This window comes from Aspergillus puulaauensis, chromosome 8 (genome assembly GCF_016861865.1).
Source record: "Aspergillus puulaauensis MK2 DNA, chromosome 8, nearly complete sequence".
NCBI classification, from domain to species: Eukaryota; Fungi; Ascomycota; class Eurotiomycetes; order Eurotiales; family Aspergillaceae; genus Aspergillus; species Aspergillus puulaauensis.
This window is the reverse complement of record NC_054864.1, coordinates 1,433,103-1,451,059: the sequence shown is the minus strand read 5'-3', so window position 1 is coordinate 1,451,059 and position 17,957 is coordinate 1,433,103. Positions and strand designations below refer to the sequence as shown.

The 17,957-nt window shown below is 50.2% G+C and overlaps 5 protein-coding genes across 5 annotated transcripts; 3 read left to right on the top strand and 2 right to left on the bottom strand.

Annotated features, from left to right (window-relative positions):
• Window positions 1-3,850: 3,850 nt before the first annotated feature.
• On the top strand, window positions 3,851-4,263 carry APUU_80569A (uncharacterized protein; the record flags this gene model as incomplete). Its single annotated transcript, XM_041696864.1, has 2 exons — window positions 3,851-3,894; window positions 4,029-4,263. The coding sequence occupies 2 exons, from the start codon at window positions 3,851-3,853 to the stop codon at window positions 4,261-4,263; spliced, it is 279 nt and encodes a 92-aa protein (XP_041562452.1).
• A 642-nt stretch (window positions 4,264-4,905) lies between these two features.
• On the bottom strand, window positions 4,906-6,687 carry APUU_80568S (asparagine--tRNA ligase DED81; the record flags this gene model as incomplete). The annotated part of the gene is made up of 2 exons (XM_041696863.1): window positions 4,906-5,032; window positions 5,090-6,687. The coding sequence occupies 2 exons, from the start codon at window positions 6,685-6,687 to the stop codon at window positions 4,906-4,908; spliced, it is 1,725 nt and encodes a 574-aa protein (XP_041562451.1).
• A 2,391-nt stretch (window positions 6,688-9,078) lies between these two features.
• Window positions 9,079-11,574, top strand: APUU_80567A (putative differentiation regulator (Nrd1); the record flags this gene model as incomplete). Its single annotated transcript, XM_041696862.1, has 1 exon — window positions 9,079-11,574. The coding sequence occupies one exon, from the start codon at window positions 9,079-9,081 to the stop codon at window positions 11,572-11,574; it is 2,496 nt and encodes an 831-aa protein (XP_041562450.1).
• A 957-nt stretch (window positions 11,575-12,531) lies between these two features.
• APUU_80566A (Iwr1 domain-containing protein) lies at window positions 12,532-14,284 on the top strand (the record flags this gene model as incomplete). The annotated part of the gene is made up of 3 exons (XM_041696861.1): window positions 12,532-12,598; window positions 12,698-13,987; window positions 14,085-14,284. 3 exons carry the CDS (start codon window positions 12,532-12,534, stop codon window positions 14,282-14,284), a joined length of 1,557 nt encoding a protein of 518 aa, XP_041562449.1.
• A 2,168-nt stretch (window positions 14,285-16,452) lies between these two features.
• APUU_80565S (uncharacterized protein) lies at window positions 16,453-17,211 on the bottom strand (the record flags this gene model as incomplete). Its single annotated transcript, XM_041696860.1, has 1 exon — window positions 16,453-17,211. One exon carries the CDS (start codon window positions 17,209-17,211, stop codon window positions 16,453-16,455), a length of 759 nt encoding a protein of 252 aa, XP_041562448.1.
• Window positions 17,212-17,957: the final 746 nt, after the last annotated feature.

Genomic DNA, 17,957 nt, shown 5'->3' with positions numbered 1-17,957 from the left:
TATATTGGAAGCTGCAGGAAATAAGAAGCTGGGAGATGGGGTATATACTGCAGGGCTAAGGGCATAAGGCTGTCTTTTCTACTGAAGACTAGAGTCGAAACTCGAGTCCAGACCCAGGTTAAGCAAGGGGCCTGTTGGCACACGACTTGACAAGAGGAACTATGTTAGCAGAGTGTATACCACGGAGGAGATTGGATGGTTCATTGGAATGCTGGGCAGTTTTCGCGTTTTAATAATTTGCCCTCGGAATTTGGCAGGCATGTTGGTATGTACTTCGTGCTTGTAGTATGTACTTGAGGTTGGACGCAAAGGTCCACGATGACAGACCCAGTCACATAGTAACTGTCAATCCGAACTAACTCATTCCTCGAGCCAGTATTAACAAGATGCCTCTGCTCTGCGACCCTAGGGCTCAATAACCGTTTAGACAGAATATATGGGTTCCAGCCAAACCCTACTAGCCCAGAGAACATGCAGATGCAACTTGAGAGGAGACCCAGTCGCGCTGCCTAACATACCGAATGATTGGTTCGGTACCATGCCCAGAAGCGCGGGGCCAGTCGACCAATGGTCCAGCTTGTAATCTGGCCGAGTTCAAAAACAAATGCATGCACATTGGGCCCTTCAACAAGACGAAAAGATTGTTGCTATACCCGGTCGTAGTTCCTCTAACCTGTGGTGTCAGGAAATGGAACTTATCCATCTCTAGGAGGACGCTCAAGTCATTGCTCCGACAATACGGGTTATAGAACTTGGAATTATCAACAGTAAAGGGACACAAGGCGCATTGGAATCGCAGGTTATTTCGCGTCCACGCTCAGCAAAGACCATATTAAGGTTTGTGATAAAAGCTTTGTCGCTGATTTTGAAGGCGTGGTGTCCTTTAATGAGTGTATCCGGGCGTCGGATAATTGACCCGCTCAGATGAGAGCAAGTCGAGGTAAGCATCTGTCAGGTGAGTTGACCTCTGGATCACGTCCGGTTCTCGCTTTCGACTGTCTCGTATGATCACGAGGCATAACCCTATAGATTGCACTTTGTATCAAAGCAGGTTGTATTTGGCCGCAGCCTGTTTCATAGTTCGACACGGCCTTATGAGAATACCTCTTGACGTAGAGCTGGGCATCTCCCGGTGGAGGTAGCGAGGCTTGAACACACGTGTCAGGATCAAATGCCTCCGATAAAGTTCTCCAATCGTCAAAGAAGAGTTGGCACACGAGATAAACAAAGTTCCATGGTTCTCTCTGGCAGTGACGGGAGGCCACCAGGTGGAGCCCAATAGCGACGCTGGGAAGTTATCTCCTGAAGCCTCAGCCCTCCTATTGGTGCCGGTCTGCCAGAGACACTGAGGCCACAATTCCTTTCTGCCCTTGTCGCCCTCGCCCATCATATTTTGGCTTCAACTCCAGCTATCAGATACTTACCTTAGCTCATCTGTGCGTCATGGGGAGGTTTGTTCGGGTTTTCGCCCTTGCTAAACAGAAAACGCAAACGACTGCATTGTTTACGAGCAAAGAAGTCCTCGAATAAATCGTTTGAAACACCCTATTCCCCGGTTTCACCTAAGCTACTTAGAGTGAATGAACCTTTTGCTATGGCTTTGTCTCCAAAACGGCCTCGGACCGATGAGCTCGAGGAAATGGAGTTGGACCGATCAGCCAGCCACTACTAGATGCGTGAGAGTCCGCATCCTCGAGATCTGGTGCTTTCAGTCATTTTCTCACCGCTCTGTGCAACATGGACCACGAAAGAACTTGAGGGCAGGAGCAACGAGTTGACAGACAGCTTTCCGCAAGACCTTCCGGCAGCAATGCCTTTCAACAGCAAAACACGCCGTTGCCGAATTCATCAGCTACGGAGTCGAGAAATCAATGGACCCTGGTGTAATTGGTGGTTTCTGCTCCAACACATCGTGATAAGAAAGCTCAAGTTGGCGTGATCAACGTGATGATCAGCTTCGGCTTTAAGATATTCCTGATGAAGCATGCATAGTGAGTATAGACACCGAGCATTAAGCGAACGGCGCGCCGTACTTGTTAAGGAACGGGATATCGTTGGGCAATAAATCTCCGTGGAAACCTTGAGAGAGAGTTGGAAAAAAGGCCCAGCAAACTAACAATACTACCATCCGCCAGCACCGACGTGTCATGACCAACTCTCGAAAGCTTTCAAGCACCTGTGACACCCCATAAACCATCTTCCGGCGGATAGCGATATCATCAACTTCTTGGCGGATGGCAAATACCAGGGTGAAATTGAACGTGCGTGTCCCGACCTATGTATCGGGTGGTTATCGGCAAGACAGGCGTGTCTCTTGACATGCCTTAACGGTTTCTTTGGTGGACGAATCTAGTGTCTGACGAGGCGCCCCATTTATAAACCTTCACTTGCTGTTCAACTTCGAGAGTTGAACACATAAATAGCGAGAACTCAGTTTTCATATCTTAACCACGGTTATGGGATGAAAGAACTCGACATCCAGCATGATAGTGACCAGCATGAAAGACCACAGACTCCAAGCTTCACAGAATCGGTCGTTCATTGGGCCCGGGGATAGGCATAAATTATCTCGGGAGTTTCGTTTCTGGCCCATCGTCTGGCGGTTCAACAAAACGCCCGAAGGAAGAAGCCATTAGCAGGCACCAAATATTGCAAGTTATCCTGCGAGTGGGGACTCAAGGTGTCAGCACGCATAAATTCGAGTGCCAATAGCAAGAATTTGTTGATTTATGCCGTTGCTTACCGTTGTGTTCAGGTAGGCTGGTAGCGATCAACAACGCAATGAATACTGCTTTAGCAGTAGACCGTGCTATTTACTCCACGCACAGGTGGGAAAGTGTACCTGCCCAGGCCCCGGACGCTTTCGAGCTTATTGGAAATCAAGTTGCGGCTTCTCAACTAGCAAAGCCAGTGGCCATAGCATGCGGTGTGAAATGCAGGACGGAGGGAAAGCCGATTCGAGCAACCAGGAGTCGAGTCCAAGTTTAACCCTCCTGTTTCCCCGCAGCTGGCAAGCTTGATCTGCTCATAAGGCCTCGACCGAGCATCTTGGGCGAAGCAGTTCTTTTGGCCACCGACGTTGATCTGGAAGAGCACGAGAGAATTTGGTTGGCTGGAATAAATTCCCACGGTACTCCCATCGCCACCGGCGGGTCGTGTCTCCAACTGTTTAAAGGAATCGCGAATTCGATGTCGTCAACCGAGATGGGTCAATGAAGGGTATCCGAAACAGAGAGCAGGTGCTGATGTCCAAGGGGGCCCAGCCGCTGGGTCCCGTGATTGGCTCTTATCGCCAGGATAACATTTCCACGGCACTACCGTACTACGTACCAGGAAGAACCAAAGCCCGGTGGCCTCCCACTTGATGGCTGTCGTGAGCTTGACGATGATTTGCTCCCTCCAAAAATGACTTGGATTATCTCGCCTGTGCCGTGTGCTTTTACAACCTCTCTTGATTGTCGTCGCTTGGCCACAAGTGGAGCGAAGCCTTGTGGGATCATCATCAACGTTGGCCGTGTGTGCCCTGGCTATTATTGAACCCGGACAGTCAGCACTCAGTAGTCGTATGTGACGAGCAGTCGAAGCTATTTATTGGGCCTACCCACATATGGTGTCCCTTCTTAGTTATCCTATTTTTACCGCGGGGCACTGAGGCTGTCCGTGTCGGCCTAAAATCGGACTAACATATGTACTTCGATCACTCCCCTTCCTACTGTCACTCTTTCAATCTACCTCAAGGTGGCGATCAAATATCAGCAGCGATATTTAATCGTCACGCAGCAGCAACACGGATTACCTTGTGCGCTAAGGTGTCCTTGAATATTTAGTCCTCAGGGACTTGTCAGAAAACATGGACGGGCGAGATCCGAACGCGCCACAGAACTCAGAGCAGAGGTGGGTGATCGTCCTACGCTTGTTTATCCCGCTTTCATTCTTCGTGGAGATGTAAAAGAGAAGGGGACTTTCTCCTGTCCGAGAATCCAGATTACTTCATCTCGGAGATTTGCATGATAACAATTCGCTGCCAGTTCTCAAACCAACGGCACCGGCCGTAGCCACAGACGGGCGGGCGGGCGTGAAGCCACCAATACGGGAACCGAAACTGCGGAGTACTACCAGACATTCCTCTCCCGCCTCCTTGCCGTGGTCTCGCATGGACAGCCAGAGGTCGTCGACAGGTTGATTGAGATCATTCGCTCAGGCGCGTCCCAGCAACAAATTTTCGACGCATTGGCGGAACTTGCAGCAGATAACAACCCTTAATTATCATAGATAGAGCTCACATACAACTAACTTCATCAGCCCCCTATGCCTGTAAGACTGGTTTAGCCATTAAAGTAGCAATTGCGCCTGAAATGTTGGCATATGATGCAAATAAAAAGACGACTAATTAACCACTAGTGGGGTATTTTGGTCGAATGGTATTTCGATATGAGATGCGCGTGGAACTGGCCCAGACTATTGCGAAGCTTCTCGTCAAATCGATCAAGGCCTCTCTATGATGCTGCAACCCAAATCTCAGCGCATATTATCCGGGAACATATTGTACCTAGCTGGCTTGGCAACCGACGTCCAGTACGCACTGTTCATTACTCCACCCAATACAATACCGCTCATTTAGCGGAAGCCCGCAAAAACTTGTCTACAAGTTCTCCCTAATCAGAACAGGGGACCCCTCTAGCTGATGACAGTATATCACTCGTCTCGGGTCTACGTATCGCTTGCCCGTAATTATCCATGCAAGTCTCAAGGGCACGAGAGAAATGATTTCATAAATTGGCCATCAAAACCGAGAACATATATCTTTTGGAAGAAAAACGAGGAAATAACTGGGCTAGACTGTAGTCTATAGTAGAATCTCGAAAGGCTACTCTGTTACTAGGTAAAGCACTAAGAGAAGTGGGCTTAGGGCGTGCAACGACCTGTGAAACGAGGGTACAAGGAGCAGTCTCGGACTGTGTACCGGGCACACAGCCAAGCGAGGAAGCGCTCCAAGCCAAAACCGTAACCACCGTGAGGTGATGTCCCGTACCTAGATTACGATGATTAGTACACACATTTTCTAGTTTTGTTGGGGAAGACAACTTACTTGCGCTGGTCGGTGTACCAGTAGTAAGGCGAAGGATCCATGCCCTCATGCTTGTAGGCGGCCATTAACTCGTCCCAGTCGTCCATTCTCATACTTCCACCGACAATTTCACCGACACCGGGCATCAGGACGTCGACACTCTCAGTCACACGGCGGTCTTCAGGGTCTTTCTTCATGTAGAAGGCCTTGATTTCGGCTGGGAAGTGGGTGAGGAAAATGGGTCGGTTGATGATATCCGTCATTTTACGCTCGGCGGCCTCGGCGATGTCATCACCGAACTTGTGGGGGTTGCCTTCTTCGTTGGGAATTTCGTGCTCCCGCAACCAGTCAATGGCGTCGGAGTACTTCATGCGAAGGAATGGGCGGCTAGGTGTCTTGAACTCAGGGTTGAGGCGCTCAATTATGGGTTTAGCGACAGGGTCGACCAGGACAATTTCGAGGACACGACATATAACAGCCTCCAAGTGGTCAAGAAGGTCGTTGAAATCGATGAAGTCCAGCTCTGACTCGATGTGTGTGTATTCGGACAGGTGGCGACGGGTAAGAGACTTTTCTGCACGGAACGAGGGGCAAACGCAGAATACATCTCCAAGCGAAGGGAGACAGGTCTCGAGGTATAGTTGCGATGATTGAGTCAAGTAGGCGTTCTCACCATAGTAGTCGAACTTGAACAAAGTGCTTCCTCCTTCCACTTGTGTTTGAACCATAGCAGGCGGGGTCACTTCGGTCAAACGGAGCTCTTCGAACGTTTGACGGAATGCCCTGAGAGTAGCAGCCCGAACCTTCATCACTGATGAGGCAGTCTCGCCGCGGAGAACAAGATGACGGTTGTTGTAGAGTGTTTGCGGATCGGCCTCATGGGACACCCGTGTGGTGATCGCCTCCTTATCACCAGCAGCACGACCGATGACCGTGTAAAAGTCTACATGTAGTTCACGGTTGTTGGGAGCATGCTGCTTGGGAGGGACGGCTTTCATCTCTCCATGGAGCGCAATGGACGTTTCAAGGGTGAGCGTCATAGCATCGTAGGTTTTCACCAGATCGCCGGTCAAGACGCACTGCAGGTACCCGTAGCCGTCAGCAAGAGTCAGAAAGATCATGCCTTTTTGACTCCGCAGGCGATGAACTCTTCCAAGAACACGCACTCGTGTTCCAGGTGTATCTGACTCTGGCGAGCCGAGTTTCACAACAGCAGGGTCAGTCACATCTAGCCGAATCTTCACAGGCTTAGGAAGCGACGGGTCTTCCTTAATCACGACTTTCTTCGCCTCCTCAAGAACAAGCTGGCGTTTATCTGCTTCCTCCTTCTCGCGGATAGCCAACTCTTGTTCCTTGGCGGCCTTCTTCTTACGCTGCTCGAATAAGGTGGTTGCTTTCTTCAAAGCGGACTTGGTGGCCGGCTTCCATTCTAGTTTTGCAGCCGGGTCAGCACCTTCGCCCGTAGGTTCAGTCTGAGACTTGCGAGTCAAGTATTCGGTGCCACCAGAAGGGGCATGCTGCAAAAAAGCGTGAACGAGGGTCTTGTAGGGAGCGGACTCCGCGCCGGTGGCAGTTGAGTCGTCTCGCCCAACGTCTTCGTCAACGTAAATTGGCGCCATCGTTGAATAATTCGGCTACAGCAAGCTGTTGGATTGCCGTCTTGTGTCTTGTGTGGGTTTAGATGCGCGACGAGGGGGGAATTGGACCGCAAGTCAACACTAGGGTCTGAGTCACACGAATCAGCATTGCAAAGTATAACTAGAGGAGAAGCGGGAATTGAAGCGGGTGATTGAATATTTATCAGTAAATTTTGAGATTTTGATGGGTCGCATACCTATTCACAAGCAGTCTAAACAAATATAATTGGCAAGCCCACAGAGCAAGAAACGAAAAAAGAATCATTTGGTTATCAATTTCCGGAGGGGTAATTTTCTGGATCTCTGCCTCAGGCAGAAAGATAAGGGCAATCTCCAGGGCAAGGTTCCGCAATCCGATATCGTCAGGTTTCAAGAGCTGGCAGCTGGTCCAATGACAGATTATGGCAGTAGGTGAGAGATCTAATGATATGCCTACTCCTTTTCCTACATAAATGTGCTCTCTTGAACACTTATCATGGCATCGAGTAGCTTGCCCGTACGATCGGTCAGTTTCTTCTTCATCATAGGGAATAGATAGAAATAAATTCATAAAACGGAAGTGTCTGGCTTTAGGACGTCGAGCCTTCCAGCAACAGGCCGAGATATAAGTATGTTTACCCCAGAAAAGCATTCAAGTGAGGCTGAAGGACGAAGGAGATCCCCAGCTAAAGGCCGGAATGGAATATGGTTGGGCCGAGGTTGAGCCTCCTCCGGCCCCATCCCTGTCACTCACGGGGTTCTCTTCAGTCTTGGTTGCGAACCCCACCAACTGTTTCTATCTTGACTCTTGCTCTTGTGCAGGGTCTCTTCCATTGATTTATCATTGACAATAAAATGATCCCATACGATTGTTAAATCACCTTCTTCATGTTTAAAATCATCACGCCCGCGCAGTCATAATCCGCCCCGCCAAGTCGGGGGATAGATATGAGTGATGGCGCAGTTCGAACTCTTCCGCCCGGCGCGGGCGTCTTCCCCGCTTCCCTTTTCCAGAACAACTCAGCGAACCCGACTCAGAGATAGGGTCTTTGTCGCTTCGAGACTCGAGTAGTAGCAATTGAAATCGGAATACGAGCATACTGAGGCTGACATGGGATGGACCCTGCGACCGTCATCCAGATGACCTTGACTCCTTGAGTTATCAGATCCTCTCATGGCGATGACGATCCGCTTCGGGTGAGGAGTTCCTCAGCCTCTTCCCCAAATATTCTTTGATCCTGTAAGTCGGAAGTCCCAACCAGGCAACGGCCCAGCATTGAATTTGCGGCAACAAGCACTCGTTGGTTACATTCAAGTTTTGTTCTGAATGCTGGTCCGCCTTCGCATTGATGGGGTACCTGAATAATATGCCCACTTTTCTCCTGCCCAGTGTTGTTTCTACCCCTTTTCTTTCGCTCCGCTCCCCTGTAAACACTGAACAGCGTCGAATTACAGCCCTCCATGCTTCAGCTTCCTGTGACCCTTTTCCCCCTCGATTCAGAACTTGATATTTCTCCTTGTAATTTGTGATTCTAAAATATTTGTGCTGTTACTGGTGTGAACGCTGCCGTGGCCCGGGAGTGCCCACCTTATCAGATTTGTTTGTGTTTAGTTGTTCACTGGTTCCGTCTCCAAATTGCCCCTTTTCCCCTTTTGAGACTGAATACGACCCCTTCATTTGAGTGGACCACTGGACACTGCGCTCTTTTGCTTGACGTTTGATTCATTTCCTTTTCGTCAAGTGTCATTTGCGCTTTGCCTTTTCGAGCGTAACTGCTTCAGCCCATTCTTTGTCCTCATCTAAGACCCTACCCGGCGTCCTGCCTTTTTGTCCACCTTTTGATCCTTTGGATGGCACGAAGTAAATAATATTTTTCTCTTCTTATCACCACCCTTAGTTTTGCAGAGCTTTTATGTATTATCTGCCTGTGTGATTCGCGTTGCGGCTCCTCGTTGTTCGGTATTTGGCGGTGTTGCAGACTTGCAGCTGCGGCCGCGAACTTCACCCCCTGGGCCCGTCCGTCTCCTTTCCACCATCCTCCCCAATGCACATTCCAATTGACCACTAGAATCCCTTTTAGACACGTCTCCATTGGGGTCTTTCGTTTTGTACTGTGACATTTTTTAATATTCTGTTTCTTGTCACTCTCTTCCTTTTTCTCTGCTCTGTTCGGAGCTCCTGTTTCTCGATTTTCCATTTCTCTTCTCGGGGTCACTTTCAACCCCCGTATTTCTTAATTTCTTCCCTCCTATATTTTGTTCTCATTTCCTTCTCAATTCCCCTATTCCTGATCTTTTCGTCCTTGTTGACATTGGGTTTTCCATCCACCTCCACCCCTCACGCTCTCCCTTAACCAGGAGACGCCGTGTCCCTTTCCCTTCGGTCTCCTCGCCATGCAAACCTCCGATGCCTCCAATATCTCGAGTCGTTTGAAATTTTCTCACCTGAATGCGGATAGTACTGGATTTTCCCACGGAGCGTACAGTTCAAACAACCTCCCCCTGCAAGGATTGTCGGACCGGAATCATCGTCGAGTAAACATTCCTGCCATCAACACGACTGCTACCGCGAGCACGGCCGATAACATGGCGAACTCGGGCACCGCGTTCGATATGAACTTTACTCCCCTCCTTCCTTCCCAGCTCCTACTCGGCAGTCCGTTCCAACCCGGTACACCCTCCGCGTTTACTTCGCCGCAATTCACCAACTATGGCGGGTTCTCCCAAAACGCTTCGGCGCAGGGGCCACAGAACCAGCTAGGTAGCCCGACACAAGCTTCGCATAATCCTGGTCTATATTCCAACATGTTAGCTGCAGAAGGTCTGGGAAATCAACAGATGCTAGGCGGCCCCCAGTCCCCTGTCGGTGGGCTAGGAGGACTGGGGAATGCTGCATATGGTAGCCCTGCAGCATCTGTAACTCCCGGTCTTCTTTCTGGTACCAGCCGCACTGTATACCTTGGCAATATTCCCCCAGAGACACCAGCGGAGGAAATTCTGAATCACGTCCGAAGTGGCCAGATTGAGTCTGTCCGCTTGCTCCCTGACAAGAACTGCGCCTTCATCTCGTTCCTAGATAGCAACTCCGCCACACACTTTCATTCGGATGCTATCCTGAAAAAGCTAGCCATCAAGGGCAATGACATCAAGGTAGGCTGGGGTAAGCCTTCGCAGGTACCAACATCAGTCGCGTTAGCCGTCCAGCAGTCGGGAGCTTCGCGGAACGTGTATCTTGGGAATTTACCAGAGGAGACAACAGAGGATGATCTACGAGAAGAACTTGGCAAATTCGGCCCAATTGACACCGTTAAGATTGTCAAAGAAAAGGCCATTGGGTTTGTTCACTTCCTGTCAATCACAAATGCCATGAAAGCTGTTTCCCAGTTACCTCAGGAGGCCAAATGGCAGGCACCTAAGCGCGTTTTCTACGGAAAGGATCGATGCGCTTACGTCTCGAAGACGCAGCAACAGAATGCTGCGCAGTTCTTGGGAATTGCGCCGGGATATGCGCACATTCTGAACTCAGCGGACCGTGACTTGATTACCAATGCTCTCGCCCAGCAGTCTGTCGCTGCGGCCGCAGTGGCTACTTCGGCCGGCGGTGTCAACAACCTGGGTAATCGTACTATCTACCTTGGCAACATTCATCCCGAAACCACGATCGAGGAGATCTGCAACGTTGTGCGAGGCGGTCTTCTACACCATATTCGTTACATTCCCGACAAGCATATCTGCTTCGTTACCTTCATTGACCCGACATCAGCCGCTTCCTTCTATGCTCTAAGCAACCTGCAGGGGCTCATGATTCACAACAGGCGGCTGAAGATCGGCTGGGGTAAACACTCCGGACCCCTTCCACCTGCTATTGCCCTCGCAGTTAGTGGCGGTGCTTCTCGCAATGTTTACGTTGGAAATCTAGATGACTCGTGGGCCGAAGAGCGTCTGCGCCAAGATTTTGCAGAGTATGGAGAAATCGAACTGGTAAACACGCTACGGGAGAAAAGCTGTGCCTTCGTAAACTTCACCAATATCGCAAACGCAATTAAAGCTATTGAGGGAATGCGAAACCGAGAAGAATATCGGCGGTTCAAGATTAACTTCGGTAAAGACCGATGCGGGAACCCACCTCGTCAAACAGGCAATGGTGGACAGCAAAGCCGCAACGGCAGCGGAATCGAGGGACCGCAGTCGCCTTCTCCTGCGCTCAACGGCTTCAATGCCTTTGCTCAACCCGGCTCCCAATCTAGTCCCACCCGCCCGGCGCTTTCACCTGCACCCGGTTCAACGGGCTCCCAGAACGGTCAACAGAACCGACACCCCCTACAAACCGTTGCCTCTCCGTCCGGCATCTTGAATAACGGTTCCAGCAACCCTTTGACAATGTATCTCAACCAGATGTCTACGCAACAAGTCCAGGAGCAAGAGGATCGGCTCAACGATCCCATATCCCTGGCGTCCCTACAATCCCAACCCCAATCCAACCATCATCACCAGCAATCGCTTTATAACGCGACTAGCACCAGCGAACTTACCAACGGCAGCATTGACGCTCCTTTGCACCAGCATAAGCCATCTGCCAACGGCTTTCTGAACGTCACCAATGGGTCCACTGGACCTGGTCACCACTCCACTGCGAGCACAAGCAACCTAAGCGTACCCCGTGCACAGCATTCCCGTGCTGTGAGCTTGCCATCATTTTCGCAGGAACCATTTGGTCCTATCTCGGGCCAGCCTGGACCCGGTCGTTCTGGGGCGTCTCATCACCCCCAGAGCAGTTTCTCAGGCTTTAATTCCGCTCTGGGTGGTCTAAACCATTCCGGCTTCGGGTTGGCTATCCACAACGAGAACTCGTTGCCCGGCTGGGCAGAAGAAGAGATTGGAGCCAAATAAGCATAGCCTGGCTTCAAACATCGTTTCTCCTTCCCGTTAATTTCCTTCTATCTGCTATGGTTGATCCTTTACTGCATCTTATCGTTTGAAATTCCTATCATTCTCATTCTTTTTCTACTGTATTGGTTTCCGTATTGCTTTCTGTCTTGTTAATTGTTATCTCATTCCAGACCAGACCCTTTATAATGTTTTAATCACCTTTCCTTATACCATTCACATGTATTGCTAGCTGGGTATGATCCTTTTTTCCCTTGATTTCTCTTCATCTTCTCATTTGTTCTTGATCTATACAATTTTGCTTATTTCCCTTTGCCTACGAAGACGGTTGAGATCTTGGCTATACCATAGACTGGTTTGGCTCTGGTCTATTTTCTTTTTTTATGTCTTGATCTCTTTATTTGCATGTGGTGTGATTTCGTGGGATTGATACGGAGATTTTAGCTCTTCTGCTGCGTCTCCGACCAGATGGTAGACGGAGCCCCGAACAGCCTTTGGGTGGTAATTATTCAGAACGATGATGGCAGTTGACAGCCATTGAGACACGCAAGGAAAACGAGGTGGAGGAGAAGCAGAAAACAATGCCAATGACGTACATCCAGACCTGTATAATGTGATGGCATGCATCTTGTGTTGAATGTGTATAGTGTCGCGCACTACTATAGCAGTCATGGTTAAATCAACAACTACAAAGCGTGTGTACTGCGCAAACCCATAGTCTCCTATTTTCAAGAACCTTTTTAGTTGCACCTCAAAAGTTCATTTGTGTAGAGTTGTGTACGTAGTTATTTAGGCTGGCGAGAGGAAGCATTCCGGAGCGGAAAAACATTCAGGCCGCGCTTCCATCCAAAAGTAAATACTAACATTCAACAACGCCGCCACCATCTCTCCGATCTACATCTTTTTTTACCACCCCTCTACCCTTTTTCATGGGCTAGGCTAAGTCATTACGCCTTCGAAATGTCCTTGCCCCCCGAACAAATAAATATCAAACGGCGCCGAGAGGAAGAGCCTGTCGATACATTGTGTAAGTGACTTCAAGTTCTAGGCCAGTGTTAGACTTTGACGGAGAAGCTCAAACTCTTGAGCTCCATGTTTATTTCTTTAAAACTAATTTCAAAACTAGATATACAATCTGAGTTACATCAGACAAAGCGTCGATTTACCGACTTTGTCTTCCAACGTGTTACCGTCAATGCCAGGGAAGGCCAGGGAAGTGACCCTCCTAGCCCCTCGCATCTCAGAGCTGCGCAGAGAGCTATTAAGAGTCCTCGCTCCGTGAGCAGTATCCATCTGCCGAAGACCACTAATAACGCTGGGGGTGGCACCATTCCTTTGGTGAGAGCAACATCGCCTGGAGCAGAGCTTCGTGAAGAGAAAAGAATTGCGGCCGCGCGAAAACAGGCAGAGGAAAAGCTGAAAAATGCTCTGCATTCATCACCTTCTCCGCTAAAGAAAGCCTCCGAGAAACAGGCCACCGTGCCTCAGAAAAGCGATGCAGCACCAAGCAGTGAGGGTATTGTATCTTCTACTTCAAGTGGACGAGGCAGTCCAGCCTCGTCAGCTGGCGTAGCGTCTTCAATACGTCGTTTTCAGATTTCACGAAATGGCACGCCTACGGGACCACTACGCAGTACTGGCGGGGGCGTCCAGAAAAGAAGAGCGGACGGTGCCGTCGCAGTGTTGGTGGAAAAGCTACGCCGTGAGCCGCATTCAAGGCGGGCGTCAATGGTTGCGGATGCGGCAGCCCAAGTTGAAGCCGCCGACTCTCTGGCCCAGGGCGCAACGCCTGCTCGTCCCCGGAAGCGACCGGTGGTAAACCAAGCTGAGAAAAAATGGCGAGCAGAGCGCCAAGATGCAGCATCCGCTGCCAACGAAAAGATTTTCCAGGTGCTGGAGAAGGGAGCACAGTCCCGTCAAAGTAATTGGGAGGAAGAGTCGGATCGATTGGCGCGCCAATTTGAGCAGATCGCACTGGAGCTTGATGGGAAAATGGAGACAAAGCCAACAGATGCAACTCAATATACGAGTTCCTCTACAACAAGTCGCCCGGCGATGCCCAAACCTCCGCTGAAATATCAGCCACGGACTCCCAATAAGCCACGAGCAGCAGCGGAGAGACAAGACAAAGCTATTATGCCACCCGCAAAGCGCGAGGAAGGGGGTGACAGCGACGAGGACTATGTTTACGATACGTACATCCGGCATCGTCTCCCCGATAAAGGTCTTTTGACGGACCCCCTCGTCGATCTTGAACTAGACCAAGAAGCGTGGCTGCGGCACCACGGAATCGATAACGCTCGCCAAGATATTGGCGTTATCGTCATCACGCCAGAGGATGAAATATATTGGGAGGGCTTTGCGGAGGATGAAGATGATGAGGATAGGTGGGATAGCGAAGATGGGGACTCCAACGGTGAGTATCTACCTTTCACTACGACATAGTAGGAACGACGCGCGACATTACTTTTTAAGTAGACGGTGAAGCAAGCTAACGGATGCTACCCTGACAGCGGAGAATAATCCCGCAAATGACTATCCAGACGAGGAGCTATCCTGGGACGACGAGGAGGACGACGCAGCAGCCATCTACAGGAAGTACCGACACGACCGCTCCGATGACGAGTTCGACTGGGATGACTCCGGTAGCGAGGGCCCTGGAGGGGACAGATATGGACGGTCGCACGTGGAGCCTGACGATGACAGCTGGTAGAAGGTGGATTCATGGCAGATTGGGAGAGGCCCAAGCTTCTGACAAAGTTTGCTGGCGCCGCAAGCCCGTAACTTCCTTCTGCAGCGACATGCAGCAAGACAATTGCGTTTCCCGGGACGAGACCACACTGTATATGTGGAGGACTCCATACGATGGTGTAGTCTTGACGGGAGACTCCAAATGTCATGCCGATCCTACAATCATTCTTAAACAGCTTCGAGGGCCTTAGGCCGAATAAAGATCCATGATGCGACGGACGGCAAATGAATCAGTCAGTCACCAGCAAGGACTTCACTTTCACGATGCGGGGTCGGCTCCTTCAAAAAAATAATCATCTAGTTCCGTTGCAAAAGGAAACCTCAATTGCGCGAGTCGTCGGCGAGGCTGAGCTGAAATCGATCCTCTATTCCTTCAATAATTCCTTATCAAGTGTGCACCTCGTGGTCACCAACTGACTTGGTCCGAGCCACACCATTCCCCACCATGATCTCGAACATAGCAAGAAGCAAACCCTTCTAATCCCCACGCGGCCTACAAAGACTCCCAGGAATACATCCTGCAGATACGGTCGGGCCATTTGGCCATTTTTTACTTTTTTTTTTTCCTATCCCCATTTCCCAAGCCCATGGCGTGGTTGGTGACAACGTCACAGTCACTTACTTGTGTGGGGACAAAGGTCTGCACGCCTGATCAGTGATAGCTCATTCATGAAGGATTCAGTTTTAACCAAACCCAAGCCTTGCTTTGGGAAGGTCAAAAAATATATATACACCGTATATTAAAAAAAAAAAAAAAAAAAAAAAAATAACGAATTAAACATTTCTTCTCCAGTCGGGATCCAAATCCTTCGTTCGATCGATGGATTCTTCAGCGGCGCAGCATTAGCAACCCACCACGAGCTGAATCCTCAATCCGTCACCCTCACAGATACGCATGATATTGCACGGGCGGCCGCGGGACGGATCCATATTATACCACCTTACCCGGTGCCTGCTACACCCTGGTGGGCTAAGATATGAGATAGGCGGTTATTGCCCGAGGCTTTTTAAGGAAATACTGAGCGCCAAGCCATACCTCGCACGCACACTGCCCAGCGTCCAGGACTCGGGTGACTCCAAAGGAGTAAGACCTTCAGACCGAGGGAGTGAGGGCTGAGGTAAGTGGCGGGGGGTGGATGCATCATCCTCGTTTGATTGTCTTAATTCAGCAATCCTTCACCGTTGAAAGTGTGGGTTTGGATTATCCTCAGGTCCTTAGTTTAGGCTGTCTTGCCTGTCTGTCTTGTTGATCGCAAACCCCGTAAGTCCATATCCGTACGGAGGTATCCGTACTCGCAATCAACTTACCTCGGCGAGTATCTAGTAATACGATACGGTATCATACAATACACCATATTAAAGTACGTACTCCCTGGGCAGCAGCAGCAGCAAGTAGTAAGGAGCACTAAGTATATGGACAAGTCCTACTAAGACTCGAGTACAGTGCAACCATACAACGGGGATAAGATCCTCCCCTCCCGCGGTCACTGAACCAAAGCACGCAATCCAACCATCGGTCTGTTGTAAGTAGTGCTCGTCTCAAGGGCTATGCTAATCACGTGATATGATTCCCTGTCCAACTGCCCTCCGTAAAGTACGGGGGGTACTGGGCTACAGAGATATCTTTCCTATTCTACTAGACTGTTTTTCTTTAAATGTTGTTCCGATGTTTTGGATCAGATTCAGTGGTGTATATTGATCGTATGGTAGGTACTATAGTAAATAACGAGATTGATAGGTATCGTATCGGGTCATATGCATGCTAGAATCCAAAGAGCCTTCCCAATGAGCATAGAAGCATGCCATACGTTCGTAGAAAAAATGGAAGTGAGGTATATGTAAAATGTAGGCCTCGGGTTTCCCAAACAAATAATCCAACGCCGTCCCGTGGTTATAAGGGGTTTGGAAAAAAATGAGGTGGATGAGAGGATGAGAACTGGAGTAAAGCGAAGTAAATCGAGGTATCATCGGCCGTAAAAGGAATTGAAGTTTTGGAAGGGTGTGTCGAAAGGGGTATTTATTAGGAAGGAATATCGGCGAGGGAGAGAGAAAAATAGGTCAACGGGTGAAGAAGATGAGAGGAGAGAGAGAGAGAAAAGGGGTATCGTAGAAGCGCAGAAGATTAATCAATCACCTCGACAACCGCCTCCTCATAACCTCTTCCCGATCCTCCCTCATCCACGGATACCAAACGCCCATCCATTCGACAACGCCAAACTGCGGCGCACCACCATTAAAGCTCGGGCTGGACTCCTGGCGCAGGAACTCGCCATCGCGCATGCGCCGCTGCTCCCGGAGCGTCGGGCACTTCTTCTCCTTGATGAAGCGGTAGAATTTGCACTGGATGCCCTGGAACCCGCGGCGCTGGCGGCTCGGAAACTGGCAGTTGAAGCTCTCGCGGACTTCCTTCCACTCCTGGCAGAGGTCGACACGGTGGTACCAAATGAAGTACATTTCTTCTTCCTCGTACTTTGGCCGCGGGGGCCGGCGGCGGTCCCCTGAAACACCATTGTTGGTGCTGGAGCTGCTTGAGACGGAGTCGTAGCGGTCTCGTGGGTACGCTTCTGGTGAGGAGTCTGTTGAGCGTGGGCGGTAGGACATGAATGAGGGGTGGTCCTGGGATGACGGAGTATGTTGGCTATAGGGGCTGTGGTGATGGTGGTGGTGGTGGTGATGGTGGAGATGTTGGTTTTGGTGAAGCTGTTGGCTTTCAGAGAAGCTGTAGTAGTATTGGTTTGGACTTGGTGGGTAGAGAGGCGAGTATTGGGGGGTCAAGGGGCCGGGCCCATAGTGTAGTTTTGAGGCCGGTTTCTCGGGCTCCGCTGCTGGGGGGTTAAGCAGGGAGTCGATTGCCATGCTGCGGCTTGGGCGAGATGCAAGAGATTCCATGTTGGTTATGAAGATATGTGAGAGCCAACAGAAGAGCTAAGAGGGGGTGCCTGCGGCTCGAGTAGATGTGGGAGGGTAGCTGGTTTATCAAGGGCCAAGTGAAGAGGAGATTGAAGAGTGAAGGCGAGGAGACTGGGGAGGGCGCGCTTAAGAGACGGGACTATTTCAGGCGATTTCGGTTTGAACCATCACCAACAGGACACGAGAGCTCCGGTTGGGTTGTGAAGAAGGTGGTATGGTGGAGCAGAGCGTCGTGTTAGTGCTGGGATGGTGTCGCAGAACCCATGCAGCGTACCAAAACCCTGGATCTCGTCGACCTCTCACAGAGATTGATTGAGGACGCCCCTGGTCCCGGCTGGCGAATGTCGTGAAGTGTGATGCGCAGCGTCTGCGGCAATGGACCAAGTGGGAAAGAGGGCGCTTCTAGATGAGATGGGGAGATCAGTGCTCGCCCTGGCTGGCTTGGCTGGATGGCTAGATGGCTAGATGATGGCTTCAAACTGGGGACCTGACTGGGCCCTTGACTTGGAAGAAGAGAGTGTCGGTTGATGGGAAGAAAAGATGCTATTCCGACTGCAGGGATGCTTAAGTTAAAAGCTGTAGAGGGCTCGCCACGGTGTCCACGAGCAGGGCGAGGGCCAACTGGAAAATAAGGTGGAAATAATTAAAATAAAATAAAATAAAACAGTAATCCAGCGTCAATAATAAATAATACAAATCATTAATTTAAAATCAAAAAAGGGCCG